The sequence below is a fragment of the Ornithodoros turicata genome, unplaced genomic scaffold (genome assembly GCF_037126465.1).
Source record: "Ornithodoros turicata isolate Travis unplaced genomic scaffold, ASM3712646v1 Chromosome21, whole genome shotgun sequence".
NCBI classification, from domain to species: Eukaryota; Metazoa; Arthropoda; class Arachnida; order Ixodida; family Argasidae; genus Ornithodoros; species Ornithodoros turicata.
In genome coordinates this window covers 2,183,711-2,201,897 of record NW_026999337.1, presented here as the reverse complement: position 1 = coordinate 2,201,897, position 18,187 = coordinate 2,183,711, and the positions used below count along the sequence as shown (strand labels likewise).

The 18,187-nt window shown below is 50.2% G+C and overlaps 1 protein-coding gene across 1 annotated transcript; it reads left to right on the top strand.

Moving 5' to 3' along the window:
* Window positions 1-2,353: 2,353 nt before the first annotated feature.
* On the top strand, window positions 2,354-3,499 carry LOC135373150 (uncharacterized). The gene has a single exon (XM_064606407.1). The coding sequence runs from the start codon at window positions 2,354-2,356 to the stop codon at window positions 3,497-3,499; it is 1,146 nt and encodes a 381-aa protein (XP_064462477.1).
* The last annotated feature ends 14,688 nt before the right edge of the window (window positions 3,500-18,187 follow it).

The following is an 18,187-nucleotide window of genomic DNA, read 5'->3' as shown; positions in this document are numbered from 1 at the left end:
ACTTGTAAACCTACTCCAAATTTGATTTTCTGAATACGTTTAAAGGTGTTGCGACACTTTCTCTGATGTGTTGAAGCATAATAGATATGCATCGTACTCATTATGAGAACACCGTGGAAAAAAAAATTTTCCTCTCGCTAGATTGGTTCGGAAAATAGGCGCAGCCACAAAACGACGACCCACGGTGTGACCTCACGGACGCCTCTCCCCCATTTGGCTTGGGAGACGCGCGTCTTCTCTCGCTGCTCCTGTGTGACGTCACCGATGTCGCTTCTTCAGGGCAGTTTTTCTCCGTACCTGCTCACGTCATGGACCTGAAAACTTGAATATGGGATGATGTCGGGTGATAGAATAGTTTTTCGTATTTATTGGGGAAAGCTCGAAACCAACTGTCACAACACCTGTGAAAAGAAACAGGAAAAAATATATATAGCTGGCGACATGCTTAAAGGGACTATGAAACGATTTTTTTCTTCGTTTCGTTCGAAAGAAGACATTTTTCTGAGTCTAGAACCGAAATTTTACTTTCGTCGCGCGAGCGGATTTCTCGGGAGCGAATTTAAACGGAGCGGCGAAGGGAGGACAGCTGGCGCCGCGCCGTGACGAGCTGCCGAGCGGAGACACAACGGGTAACTTGACGCGACCACGGCCGGCTCAGCAACACGTCATCGTGACGTGTTGCCGAGCCGAGGAATCCCGCCAGGAGCATGCGCCGTAGGATCCCGCGTATGCGTTCATCGGGAGTGGAAATCTCCATGACAGCAGCTTTCGCGCGATCGGCAGATTTCGGCAGTGGCGGCAGCCACAGCGCGAGCTCGCGGCATTACTTGCCATTGTGTAACACCGGTGACGTAACGGGGAACCGAAGAGCGGTCCGTACAGTTACACCATCGGCAGGGAAATGTGCGCGGGAGAGGAGGAACGCGGAAGAGACATTTCCAGCGCGCGCTCCTCGCAGAGTGGAGCGATTTCGTCCGGAAAAATTTGTGGCATATTAGTTTCTCTTCGGGAAGAACAGTTTCCATCGAAAAAAAGTATGGGGGTTCGGGAAATTTCATAGTCCCTTTAATTAGGCACCGTGCGATTTTTTAATAGTGCCGTGTAAATATTGAAATTTTTCGAATATCTGAGCGAATTGTGTGTGTCGAAGTGTGTTCGATTCCAATTCCGAACCGAATACGAATTTCACTCTGCGAATTGCGAATCGAATCGAATGCCTCTTCCATACCGAATATGTTCGAATAGTTGCCGCGCAAACAGCCACGAAAGAACAAACAAATAATATACAGCCGAACTGCCAGAGGTGCGTGCTAGTTTTCTCATGAGGCACGCCGCTCCGCTTTGTTGAGGGCATAGCACACAGAATGTCCACTCCCATACACTCTAAGGGAAAATAGAGTAATTTTACTCCTTTAGGGGACTAAATACGTTGTCACAAAAAACAGTCCTTTTCTTGAGTAAATTAATGTCACAGAGTGGAGACTGTATTTCACGCTCTGTTCTAAGAGTCCCAGGTACATATTCGTGTGCATGCATGAAAATACTTCGAACAAAACCGTGAACCGTGATTAACGAGTGCCACATACATGAGGCGCAATTTGCGAAGAAAGAAGCGCTAACTGTTTCTTAGTCTGAGCGGGTGAAAAATTGCTAAGCTGACTGAGTTATCAAGCCATATGCCATCAAATTGACCAAGAGCACCTATTTACGTGGATTGCTGCATTCGGAAGACCACTTGCGAAGTTTAGTGACAATTTGCAGTCCTGGGGAGTAAACGTCGGGGTAAGGGGAGTAAAATTGGGAGTATCTGTAGTCTAGGAGATTAGCAATTACTGCAATTACTCCCCATTTACACCTTTTTTTCTTAGAGTTGTGGTGACCCAGTTTGGGGGACACATGGGGAACCGTCCCGTGACCTCATCTCCCCCAGGCGATCCCTCGACACAGGAACTTTCCACTGGCCAGTTTGGCCGCGTGGGCCGATTTGGCGCATGGAAGTAGGTCAGTGGAAGGTGTCGCGGGAGGGGACCCTGGGGAGGAAGAGGTCACTCGTGCTTGGGACTTGGAAAGGAGCAGACATTGCAGGAATAAAGTCAGAATGTAAGTTTGTTCCAAACCTGTGTCAGAGTCATTCTTGGTTGGCGATAGGGAACGTACCGGTTATTTAGACCACAACCCGGTGGGGAAGGCTACTTGCAGGAGCAAATCCCACATCTGGCGCCCAACGTAGGCCTACGTTCCTTTGTCGTCAATTGAGAGTGGTTCTGAGCGCTCTACATTTTGGGGCCCTGTTAGGATTTTGGGGGAACACGGGTGTTAGGCGCCTCGTGGCATGGTAGTGCATACGCGATCCATGGAAAATCAGTCCGGGTCAGCAACAAACGGGGACACTATTAACCCCGGCGAGGCAGGAGCACGTGGCGGCAACGGCGATGCCGGAACCAACACGGGGGCAGGTGTGCTTCCACCTCTCCCCACTCCACAAGCGGTTGATACCGCTAGCTTATTGCTGCAAGTGGCAAATATTGTCGCTTCATTGACCCAGCAGTTGAATGCGGCGCAGACTAGCCCGCATTCTACTTTTCCCCCACGGCTCCACCCGAGTATGACAATTCCGACGTACTCGGGGTACTCTGATAGAAAGTCGGTAGCCGACTTCCTATTGGAGATGGAGACCTATCAGGTTGCATCTAGAGCGTCCGACGAGGTAGTGCTAGGGCAGGTCTTGCCCGTAGCTCTAGTGGGGGACGCCGCTCGATGGCGAAGGCTGCAGAAGCCTTTCACCTCGATGGCGGACTTCCGGCAGCGTTTTCGGGAGGAATTTTTGCCACCCGACTACGCAATGCGTGTGCGCGAAGAGTTAGCTTTTCGCACACAGCACGCCGACGAGAGTCTCATTGAATTTGTGCGCGCAATTCAAGAGCTCTTCGATAGGGCCGACCCGACGGCCACAGATCAGGATAAGGTTTCGCGTGTTATACGGCAGAGCCATCCCAGCTTCAGTCCGTATCTACGGGGGCGAAATTTCGAGAATCTTGATGCGCTTGCACGAGAGGCTCGTGTGATTCAGGCTGATTTATTGTCTGAATTGCGGTACCAACCTCCACCGCGCCCGGAACTATCAGTTGAGCCGGGTTGCGCTTGGGCGGGTGTGAAGGACTCCGTTCCACGGGGAAGGGAAGCGACGTCCTTGGTTGCGGACGCGGGAAGCCGGTCGGACGTCATCGCCCCGCCGCGCTCCCTGGATCCTTTCTCCTTTGAACAGAGGCGCCGCGCGGGGTTTGGCGAAAACTCACGCGGCGGTCCGAGGAGTGGAACATCCACTGCTCGGAGGGTTCAGGATAGGCAGAACCAGGTAGAGAGGGACCCCAGTAGCAGAATGCCACAGGCGGACCGCGGGCGGGCGCAGCCCAGATGCTATGGCTGTAATCAACCAGGGCATTACAAGCGTGACTGTCCTGTGCGTCGGGGAAATTTCCGCTCGGCGCAGGGAAACTAGTAACGCCGGCGGCGGCAGTTGGGGTTAGCCCTAATCCGTCGTCGGCAGTCAGAGAGAGCTCGGGGCGTGTGTTTCATACCTCGCCGCAGTCTTTTGCCGAGGATGGATCAGTTTTCGCCCCAATAGCTTGTAGAGTTCAGGAGTCTGCTCCTGTGTTCGGTCCGTACATAGGCGTAACAATAGCTGGGAAAGAGTACATTGGCCTGGTGGATACCGGTGCCACGCTCTCGCTAATCGGAGACGCCGTGTATGCGCACTGTCGTGAACGAAATGTCCGCGTCAGGAAGGTTGATATCCCATTGCGGTTAGCATCGGGAATGTCCAGTGCTACAGGCGCAGTGAGACTTACAATGCGCTTTAGCGGGGGACGGTGCAGACAACGGTTCATTTACCTGTCAGGGCTGTCAATCCCAGTTATTTTGGGACGAGATTTCATTGTCCGAGAGGGATTGATTCTCGATTTAAAGGCAAACGGATATCGGTGTGGGGGACCGCTAAGCCCACTGATTCCTTTCGCCTCTCCTTCACCGACTGGCCGTTTAACCAGTCGTGTGGATACCCACTCGTCAGAAACTAAGCTTGTGCAAACTGTGGGTAGAATCCCACAGGATATCGAGCGGGTGGTAGCGTCTTTCGGGGGCAGAGGAGTTGAGCGCGCCAGGCTTTTGGACGCTTTGCTACCCTTTTCCGAAATGTTTACGGAGCACCCAGGAACAACCGATGTTCTAGAACATCGGATTGATACTGGTACTGCGAGGCCCTGGCGGTGTAACCCCAGGCCCCTCAGCGCGCGTAAGAGGGATCTCCTTGACGCGGCGCTGGATGAGATGATTGCGACAGGCGCGGTTAGGCGGTCGCAGAGCCCCTGGGCTTTCCCGGTGGTGCTGGCACCTAAAAAAGATGGGACGGCAAGACTGTGTGTGGATTATCGCCAGTTAAACGCCGTGACGGTCAGAGATGCTTATCCTTTTCCGTCCATCGAGTCGATCATGTACGCGTTGGGGAATGCCAGCGTGTTCACGATTTTGGACTGTAGCAGGGGCTTTCTGCAGATTCCTGTAGGGGAGGAGGATATCCAAAAGACGGCATTCACGTGTCACAGAGGCTTGTTTGAATTTACGAGACTCCCTTTTGGATTGTCTAACTCGCCCGCTAGTTTCCAGAGGCTAATGGACGTCGTGCTGGATGACGCGAAGTTTAATTATGCCATGGCTTACATGGACGACGTAGTGGTATTTTCTAAGTCGTTCGATGAGCATCTCGTTCACTTGGGCAATGTGCTAAGTCGGATGAGGGACGCGGGGTTGACCATTAATCCCGGCAAAGTTCAGCTTGCATCCCCCAAGGTGGATCTCCTTGGTTTTGTAGTTGATCTTGGTACGCTAAGTCCGAATGAGGATAAATTGAGGGCCATACTCGAGTATCCTCGTCCGCATGACGTCAAGAGCCTTCAGAGGTTCCTAGGAATGGTTGGCTTCTATCGCCAGTTCATCCCGCATTGCGCGTCCTTAGCAAAACCACTGTACGAGCTACTGCGGAAGAATTCCCAGTGGGCTTGGGGGCCTAGGCAGGAGGAGGCGTTTCGCTCCTTATCACAAGCTATAGCGGATACAGCTAAATTGTGGTTGCCAGATCTTAACAAGCCGTTCGTTATGCAAACTGATGCAAGCGATTACGGGCTTGGTGCAGTGTTGCTACAGGAACACGACGGTGGTCTATGCCCGGTCGGGTTCGCTAGTCGCACACTGTCGCCGGCGGAGATGAACTATTCCGTTACGGAGAAGGAGTGCTTGGCGGTAATGTTTGGCTTGAAAAAGTTTGACATGTATCTGGATGGGACAACCTTTACCATTCAGACCGACCACCAAGCACTCTCTTGGCTGCAGCGGTTGAAGAAACCGTCAGGCAGATTAGCACGCTGGGCGTTAGCACTTCAGGGCTATTCCTACCATGTAGAGTACCTGAAAGGAAACGCGAACAAAGTGGCAGACGCTTTGTCCCGTGCGCCACTGGGTTACAGCTGTGAATTACAGCAGGAACCTCAGTGTCAGGGCAGGTCATCGACCGGTTGTGTGGGTGACTTGGACCTGGTTAGAGCCGCTAGACGCGGGAGGTCCTCTCTCCCAGCGGAAGAGAGAGGAGGGGAGATTGAGTGCGCGTGCGATTACGCTAATCTCCCGGAAGGCGTGGAACGGCAGACCGAGGAGGGGGATCTCGTGGCCGCGATTGGTTTGAATCGGGCAGGTAACTCCTTGTCTTGTGGCACGATCGTGAGCAGGGAAGAGCTCTTAGAGGCACAGAAGTCGGACGGTTTATGTCAGCGGGTGTCGGAAAAGCTGGCGGATAATAGCGCAGCTGACACCGGTAACGCTGGCAGGGATGACGACGGGTGCCTCGACTCATATCTCTTGAGTGAGGACGGGCTTTTGCTGCGATATGTGCCCGGGTTAGACGAGGAGGACGAGAGTGTTTCCCCCTTCAAGGTCGTAGTTCCCAGGAAATTGCGAAGGGTGTTTATGCGTTATTTCCATGACTCAGCCCTTGCGGGTCACTGAAGTGGCAGCAAGACTTTTCATAAGTTATGCCGCGTCGCGACCTGGCCGGGGATGAGGCAGGATGTTATGCGCTTTACCCGGAGCTGCCCCGTGTGCCAGAAAGCAAAACCAAGGGGTGGTAAACCCCCAGGGTTCATGCAGCCAGTAGTCAGCAGCTACCCCTGGCACATAGCAGCGTGTGACGTAATGGGTCCATTTCCCAGAAGTCCACGGGGGAATCAGTACCTGTTGGTGGTTACTGACCACTTTTCTAAGTGGGTGGAGTTATTCCCGCTTAGGAAGCTGGTGTCGGAGAGAATATGGGACCGGCTGATGGAGACCTTTTCCCGGTTCGGTTTTCCGGCACAGTTGATCACTGACAACGCCAGTTATTTCACTGGCCGAGTCTTTGTCGACTCTTGTGCTGCACTTGGTATTCAGCACAAGAGAACGACGCCGTATCATCCCCAGGCGAACATTACTGAAAGAGTGAATCGCAACCTTAAGCATATGTTGGTAGCTCTAACCGACAGGCACAAGGATTGGGATGTGCGTCTTACTGAGTTGGGATTTGCAACCAGGACGACAGTAAACAGGTCAACGGGGTTTTCCCCGGCATACCTTAACTTTGGGAAGGAGGTTGCTTTCCCATTGGAGAACGGACTGAGACAGTGCACGGAGCCGATTGCTCGGAATCTGTCGAGGTACGCGAGCGAGCTGCGTAGTCGGCTCTCGGATGCGGTGAATTCCGCAAGAGAGAGCTTGGACGCCGCCCGCTCGGAACAAGCGCGTCAGTACGATAAGGGGCACCGTCCTCTGTCATATGAAGTAGGGGATTTGGTCTTGAAGCGCACACACCCGCTGAGCAACGCTGCTATGGGTTTCGCAGCGTCACTGGCGCAGCGCTGGGAGGGACCTTTTCGGGTAATTTCCCGATTATCTCGCTTGTCGTACCGACTCCGTCGTGTGAACACGGCGGAGGAGACAGGGCCCGTTCACGTTGGCGACTTAAAACGCTGTCGCCGCCGCCCTGCGGATCCTTCGGGAGTTCGGGAGCTTCTGCTGGAGGCCGGGTCACCGCCGCGCGGCACAGCCACCGCCGGGGACCTTCCCACCGCTGGCGTCACCCTCAACCCGGTGCCCCCCAGCGACCAGGCCCCGAAGTCGACCGCGGCGTTCGACCGGGAACTGATGGACTTTCTAGGTTCGAACCCCCCGTCGGGGCCTTAGGTGGGGGGGAGTGTGGTGACCCAGTTTGGGGGACACATGGGGAACCGTCCCGTGACCTCATCTCCCCCAGGCGATCCCTCGACACAGGAACTTTCCACTGGCCAGTTTGGCCGCGTGGGCCGATTTGGCGCATGGAAGTAGGTCAGTGGAAGGTGTCGCGGGAGGGGACCCTGGGGAGGAAGAGGTCACTCGTGCTTGGGACTTGGAAAGGAGCAGACATTGCAGGAATAAAGTCAGAATGTAAGTTTGTTCCAAACCTGTGTCAGAGTCATTCTTGGTTGGCGATAGGGAACGTACCGGTTATTTAGACCACAACCCGGTGGGGAAGGCTACTTGCAGGAGCAAATCCCACAGAGTGTAGGGCTGTGGCAGCGAAGTTAGCACAGCGCCATTTCGGGCCCATGTGGCCAGTGATCCAAGAGTAGGTAGCTTCATCAGGGTGCGAGAAGGTGTAGAGCGTGTTGGTTGGGACAAAACATGATTAATAATCAAAATAATAATAATAACATTAACGTTTTATTGGTGCCCAAGAACGGTCGTGACGACCCTAATGTTGGCGCACACAAATACAATACAATGCACTACAAATAGACACAATATACATACAATACAATATGCACTAACAACAAGACACGGTCTACGCGGTCACACACACAAAAACAAAAGAGACTGAATATGAAGAAAAGAAGAAAAAAAAAAGACATGACTTGAATTAAAAACGAGAAAAGAGCACAATCACATTGTAATGTGAGAAACACATGCAATCGCACTGCAACAAAAGGGAAATTATCTGAAAAAGTCAAAGAAAAGAAATCTCCGAAAAATGAGAAGAGATATGACACCTAAAAAATGTACATGATGCTGAAAAAATATCAAGAGATGAAGGGAGCGAGTTAAACAAGGTTTGGCATCGTGTAAGGGGGTCATTAGGACAGCAGTGGTTGACATAGAACGTTCGGGGGTTCCGCAGAGTAGCACGCGGGAGACAAAAATTTAGGCGGCCTAACAGAAAAGGGGAATCAAATATTGAGTGCACACATTTATAAACAAACATCATGTCGTGTATGTGGCGGCAGCTAACAAGAGGAAGCAAGTGCAGGTAATTTGAAAGCTTGTCATAGTCATACGATAAAAATGCGGGGACATTCCGCAAGAAACGCGAATGAATAATATGAAGTGCCCTCTTTTGCACAGCTTCAAGACGTTTGATATCGGTGGCACATAAAGCATTCCATACTACTGACGCATATTCAAGTCGGGGAAGGACGCAAGCTTTGTAATACAGTGTGAGAAGAGAACATTGTACAGCTGTAGGTGAGCAAACCAAGCATACGCAGAGCAGCAGAACGAATTGCTCTCACATGCTCATGAAATTGAAGCTCCTCATCAAAGACAATACCTAGATCACGAATGCCGTCGACTCGGGCTATTTCGTCATCAGAAAAGTACTGAAATCGGGATACTTGAGACTTGCGCGTGAATGAGATAACTTTAGTTTTTGACGTGTTGATTTTGAGGAAATTAGAAGTACATCAAGAAGTAACACTGTAAACATCCTCCTGAAGCAGTAAGCAATCAGAAGGCGAGGTTATGCTTTTCATTATTTTGAAGTCATCAGCATACTGTAGCATGGTGGAATGTTTAACACAAGATACAAGACCATTAATAAAAATATTAAACAGTAGAGGTACAAGATTTGACCGTTGGGGTACACCAGACGTAGAAACATAGGTATCAGAGTAGGGACAAGGACAAACACACACGGAGGCGTTCAACTAGCAACTGAATTTATTTGAACACAACACTAGTCTGGAAAGTCCCGGGCAACAAAGGCGACCTCCAGCGGTGACAGGTTGACTGACCTCTGACTCACGCTATCGGACGAAGGATGTATGAAGGTCGCTTCTACAATCTCGCGTCCCAGTCTAGAATGGTGCCTGTGAGAAACAGTGGCATCTTTTTTGACCCTGTGGGCAAATCCGTGGGAGTAGGGAATGCTCACAACCCGCTTCTTTTCCTCGTGAGAGGGCAGTGTCCTACCCACTACCAAGTTCTGTCCCGTGGTAAGGCAGTCAAAAACAGATATGGTAGAGCAGATCCACCATGTCGCCTGAAATCTACCTGAAGATTTGGCTGACAGCCTTATCAGCTCGTGCACAAGATCGGCCTGCCAAGATCGCTTCGTGGTTCGTCCTGACAAGTCGCACACATTCGCTCTAAAAGAGACCAAGGATAGAGGTCTAAAACTCCTGGAGGCCGACAAAGAAGGTGTGTTCGTTTTGATGGACGCTGACCACTACGGGGAATGTGCCTTGGAAGCAGGCTGTCGGAGCGAACCGAAAACCAGAACCGAAAACCGAAAAAAAACGCTATTTTGGAGCGAACCGGAACGGAATCGAAACCGTATACGTTTTTTTCGCTCAGGAGGGAAACCGAAAAATTTATTTAACGGTTTTCGGTCCAAGCAAAAACTTCGCCGGTTTGGACTACGAGTAGGCGAATTAAACTGACGTTGTGGGTTCTGAAGTCATGTCATGGATACTTTACGAGGGTTACGGTGCAATGTATGTCGATATACTATGGCCCTTAGGCTCCCTTTGTAACGTTTTATCGTTCGCGCACATATACTTACAGGTACATGTGACCGGTTGTGGCTCTCTACCAAAGTGCCGTAGTGTTCGTTTTAATTTCATTCGCCCAAACTCTCCTCAACTAAACAGCGACCCAAGGGGGGGGGGGGGGTGCGTAACGGCTTCTCTATCGGTAGTGTCGCGCAACGCGGCCCTTGTTTGAGAGCAGCGAAGTTGAATACATTTACGTATCCGCGAGGCAAGCGCGTGCGAAGTGGTGCCTCTTTTGTGGACAGGACACGAAGAAAAGAAAACGGAGCCGTCGAGCGCGTTTGCGAGTGAAGATGTTCCTCGATTTGCTCCGTACTCGTGCGGTAGTGCTTGCTGGCTAGGAAGCAGCAACAGATATTGGGATGGGATGCGATCGCACCAATCCAGCTAGAAAGTACTTTACGTATGTCATCACAACAAACAAGTCCGTCTGTATCATGCGCTTCAAGAAAGGAGAAAGCCTATTTGAAGAGACAGTCACCTACAGGAACCAGGAGCTACCAATTTCACAGCTGCCTATTAATATCAAATACCATGTGTGCGGTATAAACGGGTTTACATTTTGACACATCGATTTTTTTTTCTGGGAATCAATATGCCCACCAGAAGCGGAACCGGTTAAAACCGGTATGAACCGTTATTTTTTGCTCCGGAGCAGAACCGGTACCGAACCGTTTATGGTAGAACCGGAACGAAATCCGGAACGAAAAACGTTTCGGTTCGACACCCTGCTTGGAAGCCATAAAAAATAAATTTCCTCCGCAAGCGTTCGGATTCCGCGGAAATACTTCGAAAAGGGGCCATCGAGCTCCTAACTTCCCAGAGTATGACATCGCTTGTGAAACAGATCGAACAAGCGCCTAACCTCCATCTCCAAGTTTTCTTCACTGTAAAAACCCATAAATCCGGCCATCCTTTCCGCAGCATATAGTTTCCGAAAGATCCTCATGGCAACAACCTCTTGGACGTTTTCTTCAAAACCACCTGCAAAATGTGCCGCTCAACCAACCCTTTCGTATAAGGAATTCCTATGAGTGCATCGCTGTTCTGGACCAACTCCATGACGTACACCGACAAGCCTTCTCCCTGGATGTCGCCGATCTCTATTATTCTCTACAGTCCATAATGTTAATGAAGAACGTGGAGAACATCATCATGGAATATGGAGGCGTGAAGTTACAGAACGCCTGTGGTTTGACCGTGGACACATTCCAGCGTCTTTTAAAGGTGTACCTCAGATCCCTCCTCGTTGAATTTAACGACCACATCTTCACTCAAAAGGCCGAAGTGTGCATTGGCTCTAGTGTTGCCCCTGTGTTGAGCGAAATTTACTTGCTGTTTGTTGACCGTGCTATTGCTGAAAGCATTGCAAATCCCCTAAATGACAGCCTCATTCACATCTTTCGCTATGTGGACCTAGTCATTCACCACAGATCAATCAAGAAGACAAAAATCGTCTCTGTTTTCAAACAACATAGCCTGAGCTTGCAGTTCATCCAGGAGCTTCCAGACAAGGACAAGCTCCAGTTCCTTGACCTTTTGCTCCTTTTCTCCCAAACTGGTACGTGTTGGTCCTACCAACAAAGAAGCAAAAAACTTACTACCTTTCTCCAGCTATCATTCGAAGACGGTAAAGGATTCTGTAGTTAAATCGGCTCTGAAAGGCGCTCTCAATAAGTCATACGCTCATCACTGCTACAATAGCCTTAAGTTTCAGATGGAGAGATTGTTTTCGGCGGGGTACCCACCATCGAAGGTTCAAACTCCGGCAAAAAGTATTTTTCGTTCCGCGGGTAGGACACTGCCCTCTCACGAGGAAAAGAAGCGGGTTGTGAGCATTCCCTACTTCCACAGATTTGCCCAGAGGGTCAAAAAAGTAGCGTCCTCCTTTTCCGTAGAAGTTGTTTTTCGCTGCCCCTTTAAATTGGACAGAATGATCCCCACGGTAAACAGAACTAGAACCATCGAGGGATGTCAAGTGTCTAAATGTCTAAACGTTCGGCTCCTCCAACACAGGGCAAAAATTCGATCTCAGTCAGATGACATGCCTTTAAGGCTAAACGACCACTTGCGCTCCTGCCCCACATGCACTCGTCTCTACCACAATGCCACTTTCCCAATCAATGCCACATTCTTCACAGGCACCATTCTAGGCTCGGACGCGAGATTGTAGAAGCGATCTTCATACATCGTTCGTCCAATAACGTGAGTCAGAGGTCAGTCAACCTGTCACCGCTGGAGGTCGCCTTTGTTGCCCGGGACTTTCCAGGCTAGTGTTGTGTCCAAATAAATTCAGTTGCTAGTTGAACGCCTCCGTGTGTGTTTGTCCCTGTCCCTCCGCGTTCTTAATCATGTTCATCTGGGTGTTCTGCATGGTGTTTTAAACGACGCCAAGGAAAGCTACAGGACCTGTAGGAAACCCACAAAAAGGCAGTGCATCTTGCCAAGTGCAGAGAACCCGAGACCATATAATTGAAAGTGCCGTGTCGCCTTTTAAAGTACCGCGCGTCGCATATTTTGGGGCGGTGACGGGGCTGCTTGCTCGTGCCACACGACCCGCAGAAACAGGTCTATGTGCGCGCACTACAGGTTGCCAGCTGTACAACGAGCTTGCCAACGGGGCACGGAAGCATATTTCTATTCCAGCCACCCAAGTAGCCAGCGAAGGACCATTCTCCGGCCTTACCGTGACATTCCCACTCTTCCCACCATTCCCACTCCCTTTTGAAAAAAGGGTGTCAAATGATGATGGGACAGAGAAGGCGTGCAGCGACACCCTTTCATGCCCGTATTTAATGCCGGATGCTGCGTGCAGTCCTTTCATGAAGAGGTGTTAGTCTCACTCACCAATGTATATGACGACGTTCTTCCAGACTACGCCTCGTACTTTTATTCACTTGTTAAGATTATCGAGCACATCTGCAAATAATGGAAAAAGAGATGAACAAACCTGGTCTGACATGGGCGACGTAGTTGTATTCCTGCAGAGGACATTTACTGCTTGCAAGTCCTGGCTGTACCAAGTAAAGCCGTTGGTGGCAAGTATCCTGGGAAAGTATATCCCAACAGATGCCGAGGAACAGGTACTGAAACTTTACAACAAGCTGGTGCCTATGTCCTGTCTTCTTGTGCTCATAAAGAAGCTCGCATATACAATGCAGCCTTTTTACTTATAATTGTAATTGGCACTCGGATCGGCAGTTTCATTCTAGGGAAAATGTTCGTGCAAAATACTCTCTAATAACAATGGAAGTAGCAGGTCATGTAAGAAACGCAATGTCCGATAGAAAATGATATCTGTCCTCTAACGGTAAGTGCCCTGAAGTTACTGCAGATGCAGTTCGAGTTGACGAGGCGTATGTCCGCCACCGTTGCGAAAGTGATTCGCTCCTTTCTACTGTAGGAGCGGATTATAAAATTTTTGGGTCGTATCGTACTGCAACCCCATTGACAGCTTCTGAGGGATGTTCCAGTACCTGACTCTTGAGCAAGACCGAGAGTATCTGAGGTATCGGAGTCTATCGGATATCGGAGAGTATCGGAGTATATCAGTATCTGCGAAAAAAAACTGAAAAGGCCAACGAAGTAACATCACTTAATGACAGAGTAGAAAACCGAGTGCCTATAGCGTTCTCTGCAATGTGCTTGGGTAGGGCAGTCAATTGAACATCCTTAGGGATGGAAGTCGAGGGGGCTCCCTCAGGAAGGGGAGACAACTGAACAACCTTAGCAAGGGAGTCAAAAAAAAAAAAACACCCTAAGCAAGGGGAGCAACCTAAACTTTATGGGGTGGCGCCACCAGACATATCAGACGGGACACTGTCATCGTGGGGTGCTGCCGCAGGAAGCAGAGCATTTATGAGCGCGCCGATGGTGTTTTGAGGGGGTGTGCTCACGGGACTGGAGCGAAGGGTATTTAACTGTTGCTGTACTACGCGGTGCGTCTGGTTGCGGTGTATCAAGGTAAAATTAACTTCGGTTGTTTGTTGAATTCGCTGAATGTCTCTGTCCCTTCGCGGGCTGGGCGGACGGGCGGGTACGACCCCGAGAGTGGGGAAGTTACCCCATAACTGGCGCCCAACTTGCTTCTGGTGAACCCGTCTGTTCGGCTGCAGGGAACATGAAGCCACGGTATGCCTTTTTTTGTGTGTGATTATTTTTCTACTAGAACGTTAAAAACAGCTCAGCGTTGTGGTCCTGTGACGAGGCTGCTGGCATGCTTGTGTTGAAGACAACATGGCCAGAATCCCCCGCGGTTTATTGTTTTCTTTTCCAATGTGGCTTCGGGGTTCCTGCAGTGCCGGGGGAGGTCGGGCTACGCCCCGAGTTCTGACACGCGCTCGTCAGTCTGGCCGTGTAAGGGACCGTGCAAATTTGTAAAGCTTTCATTTTAAGTAACAAATAGCTGGTTACGCTCATTTTCCTCTCTTCTAAATTGTTAGGTTATGAATTCAGAACCTCGTGGGTTCGTTTCGTTCGGTGTATTTCATGTCTGTTTTTCGAGTGTTGCAGTTGCTCCAGTACCCGAGTCCCGAGAGCGACCGGTTCCCGGAATGCGCCACACATCCCCAGCCACAGGTGTCTTTCGTGCTCCCAAGGGAAGAAGTCTCCCTAACAGCTCGCTTCGGTTGGGTGAAGGTTAGTTAAACGGTAGCCCGGTGTCCTGGGCAATCACGTCGACAGGGATATGGTGTCTGCAGTGCCTTCCCCCACAATGTCTCGACTACGGTGCCTTCAGGGCCGTAATCTGACGCTGCTTGTATCGGCAGAGTTACGCTAATTACATCCCAAGCAGCACAATGTACTCAAAGTCGAGTGCAATACGGGTGGACGGCATGTGTCTTATCAATGCTCTTTAGTTTCACGAGTCAGTTCAAGGCATTCCACCTACCCGACCACCCATATTGCACTCGACTTTCAGTACATTGTGCTGCTTGGGATAGTGCCTCTAAGCTGTGTTGCTCTCACCGCCGCAGGCACAGCCGCACGCGCCGTTAGACTTCTGATAATCCTCAACGAAGCCATAATCACGAGCATCCTGTAGGTTTAATGATATGTGATGCGTTGCACGGGTAATCACGTCAGTGCCATACCCCCGCTTACGCTTGTATCTCCGAGCATATCACTTTGATAGCTCTGAAGCGATAGCATAGGAAGATCGTACTTTTACCGTAACTTCCTAGTAAATATTGCGTCTACTCCAATGAGTGCCGCCTTTTAGCTGGTAGGGATTAGCAAACACTGATTGTGTTATTCCCCCATGCATTTGATCCCTTCGTATTCATGCACAGGTCGATCACCGCAGGTAGGGACCTTGAGAGGCCCGCCTTGCTTCAAACTCGTGGACCACAAGGCTGTCTAGCCACTGAATCTCCGCTGTTTCACTATTTCGGTCACCAAAACCTGGTGCTCGCGTTGTAGAGTGTTTAGTGTGATTTCCGTTACACGGTCTTCCACTGGTGTATTCAGGGAGCGCTTTTCCAGGTGCTCGCAGTATGGAGTCTCCCTCTTACTGTTTACCCTTCCTTTCACTTTTTTAACAGCTATTATGTCCCAGACATCTCGATTCCCACAGAGGACGAGGAAGACGCCGTATCAGGGACGCTCTCGGTGCCCTCTAGCAAGGCAGCGGTCTCCCGCTACATGGACAGTTGTCAGCAACTGCTACGCAGTCTCCTGGGCTCCTCATTCCAAGTGGTCCGCACAGCCCCGCCCTCTCAGGACCCAAGACCCTTCTCGCATCCCAAGGCCGTTCCAGGGCTTGACACTTGCCGAGAGGCACCCGGCAGATCCTCGCCTACCCCTCTCACTGGAAGAGCAGCGCCTGCTTTGCCCGGACTGCCGCCCATCCCCGCGGACAGTTGCATCGCTATCGGGTGAAGGGTGGCAACCCTGCTCGTCTCGACTTTGCCGCCGCCGTAGCTACCGTTCGTAGGCTACGTCCCGAACTCCTGCGAGACACAGACGAAGTAGCGCCGGCACCCCCACAGAGGGACGACGACCTCATTGACTTTGACGTCGCCGACGATCTGTGAGAACTGTGCCTGTTGGTTTGTGGGTGGAGGATTATGGGGTGTCGCCACCAGACCTCTCTGACAGGACACTGTCATCGCCAGGGGGCGCTGCCGCAGGAAGCATATCCTTTAAGAGCGCGCCGACGGTGTTTTGAGGGGGTGTGCTCACGGAACTGGAGCAGAGGGTACTTATCCGTTGCTGTACTACGCGGTGCGTCTGGTTGCGGTGTATCAAGGTATAAATAAACTTCGGTTGTTTGTTGAATTTGCTGAATGTCTCTGTCCATTCGCAGGCTGGGCGGACGGGCGGGTACGACCCCGAGAGTGGGGAAGTTTCCCCATAACTTCCTAAAGTGAGTCATATGTGTGACGAGGGTGAACACCCCCAAAGGAGTCTCATATTCTCCCTTTTTTCTGAGAGTGCAGAAAGGAGGGTCTTCTCTCGCATCACGTAGAGCAGCTAGTGTTACTGCACGGTAACATCACATTGTGAACGCATACTGACAGAGATTTGGCGCTTGTATACCGCTGCAAATTAAAATACATCAAGCAGGAGCTCAACTCCATGTTTGTTTGGTGTACTCTATGGCTGCTTCCGCTAAACGCTTCAAAGTGTCAGCACCTCCTCTTTTCTCGTTCCAGGCCTGCACTAGCCCATTAATACTACATTCGTCCTTCTGCCGTCCCTTTGTTCAATTGTTATAAATACTTGGGCCTCAGCCTATCTACTAGCCTCTCTTGGTCCGACCATATCGAAGCTGTTGTTAAAGACGCAAATCGGGATTTCTTCGTCGTACCTTAAAATCAGCACCGACCGCTGTAAGATGCCTTCTACATCGCCCTGCATATACGCCCTGGCAACTACACCTCATCTATACTACATCATTCCCGTAAACTAGAGCCCATCAGTTGTCACAATTCCTACTTGATACATTCGTTTCCTAAGACGATATCCGAGTGGAACGACACGCCGCAGCCACTCGTATCCATAACTAACTTTGCTTCATTTCGTTTCAACTTAGTGCATATCTTGAATGCTAGTGTAAGCCAGCATGCATTTCGTATTTATATTTATGTATTCCCCCTCATGTATCGCCGCAGTAGGGCATTTGAGGCTATTGTCATCAATCAATAAATGACGCTATAAGGTTGTCCAATGCATGACGGTGCAGGTACAGCTCCCCGCAACCTTAACTTGAACGCCGCTTCGCGTGGCGGAGAAGGGGGAGGGACACCCTAGTGGGATTCAGCTGAACTATTGGGAGAGCGCGTTCCGGGCTGTTCCACTCGCGCGTTTTTTTTTTTTTTTTTTTGATTTGTTTACTGAATACGTGCGATTCCTGATGAGTCGTTTACAAATATGGGTAAAAAAGTGTAATGCTATGAGGGTATAAAATAAATAAATATGATTAGTAATGGCAACATGAGTGATATAAATACCACGTCATATAGGCCTTACTCTACACGCGAACGGCACAATGGAACGTAACAATAAAATACAGTGCGAAACAATTGGGTGCGCACTAAAGATGCAACGGGTTTCCATTCGTGATAAAGGTTGACAATATGTTGAAGGTACAATGTAGAACCAACGCAACTATTCGCTGCGTATAACTACAGTTGATTCTTTCATGAAAAATCACCATTGACCAAGTACAATTGAAACAGCGTTGGTTCAGCGTTATCATTCTGCATTCAACATTGTTCAACATTAGTCAACATTAGACAACGTAGATTCTACGTTCCACCAACAGTCGGTGTGGACTGGGCATTTATACCGCTGTCATGCTGACATAATGAGAGACTCGAATGCGGAGTATGATTCGATGCCATCTCCTTTGCATCACCATATTCCAACGACGAGGTCATGGAAAGCTCGAATGATGTCCCCCATTATGACAGCCTATTTGGTGAACACAGCATTGGTAGTTCAAATGCCGATGAGAGCCAGGAAGAGATCACTATGGAAGCTTTCATTCTGGAAAGAAAGAAGTCCGTTTACCACCTCTTTTTTCAAGTTTCTGAAGTGCACATGGTACCCCGGTCAACGTCCGAGAAACTTTTCGACGGTTTTCAGTCTTTATTTGACCTCATTCTCAAGAACTTCTGCAAGCTTATCAGGTGCCAGCTTGAAAGTGAAGATGTGACTGAGAACGAAACACTGAACGCGTTGTTAGGTCATGACTTTGTTGACGACACCTTTGCAGAAGCGATAACAAGCTACCAGCAGGAGCTCTTTGCAAAAAGGCATTTTCCCTTTGTCATGTGTGTAGACACATACAAAACTGA

Coding starts and splice junctions, on each gene's coding strand:
- LOC135373150 (XM_064606407.1), top strand. CDS start 2,354: ATGGAAAATCAGTCCGGGTCAGCAACAAACGGGGACACTATTAACCCC.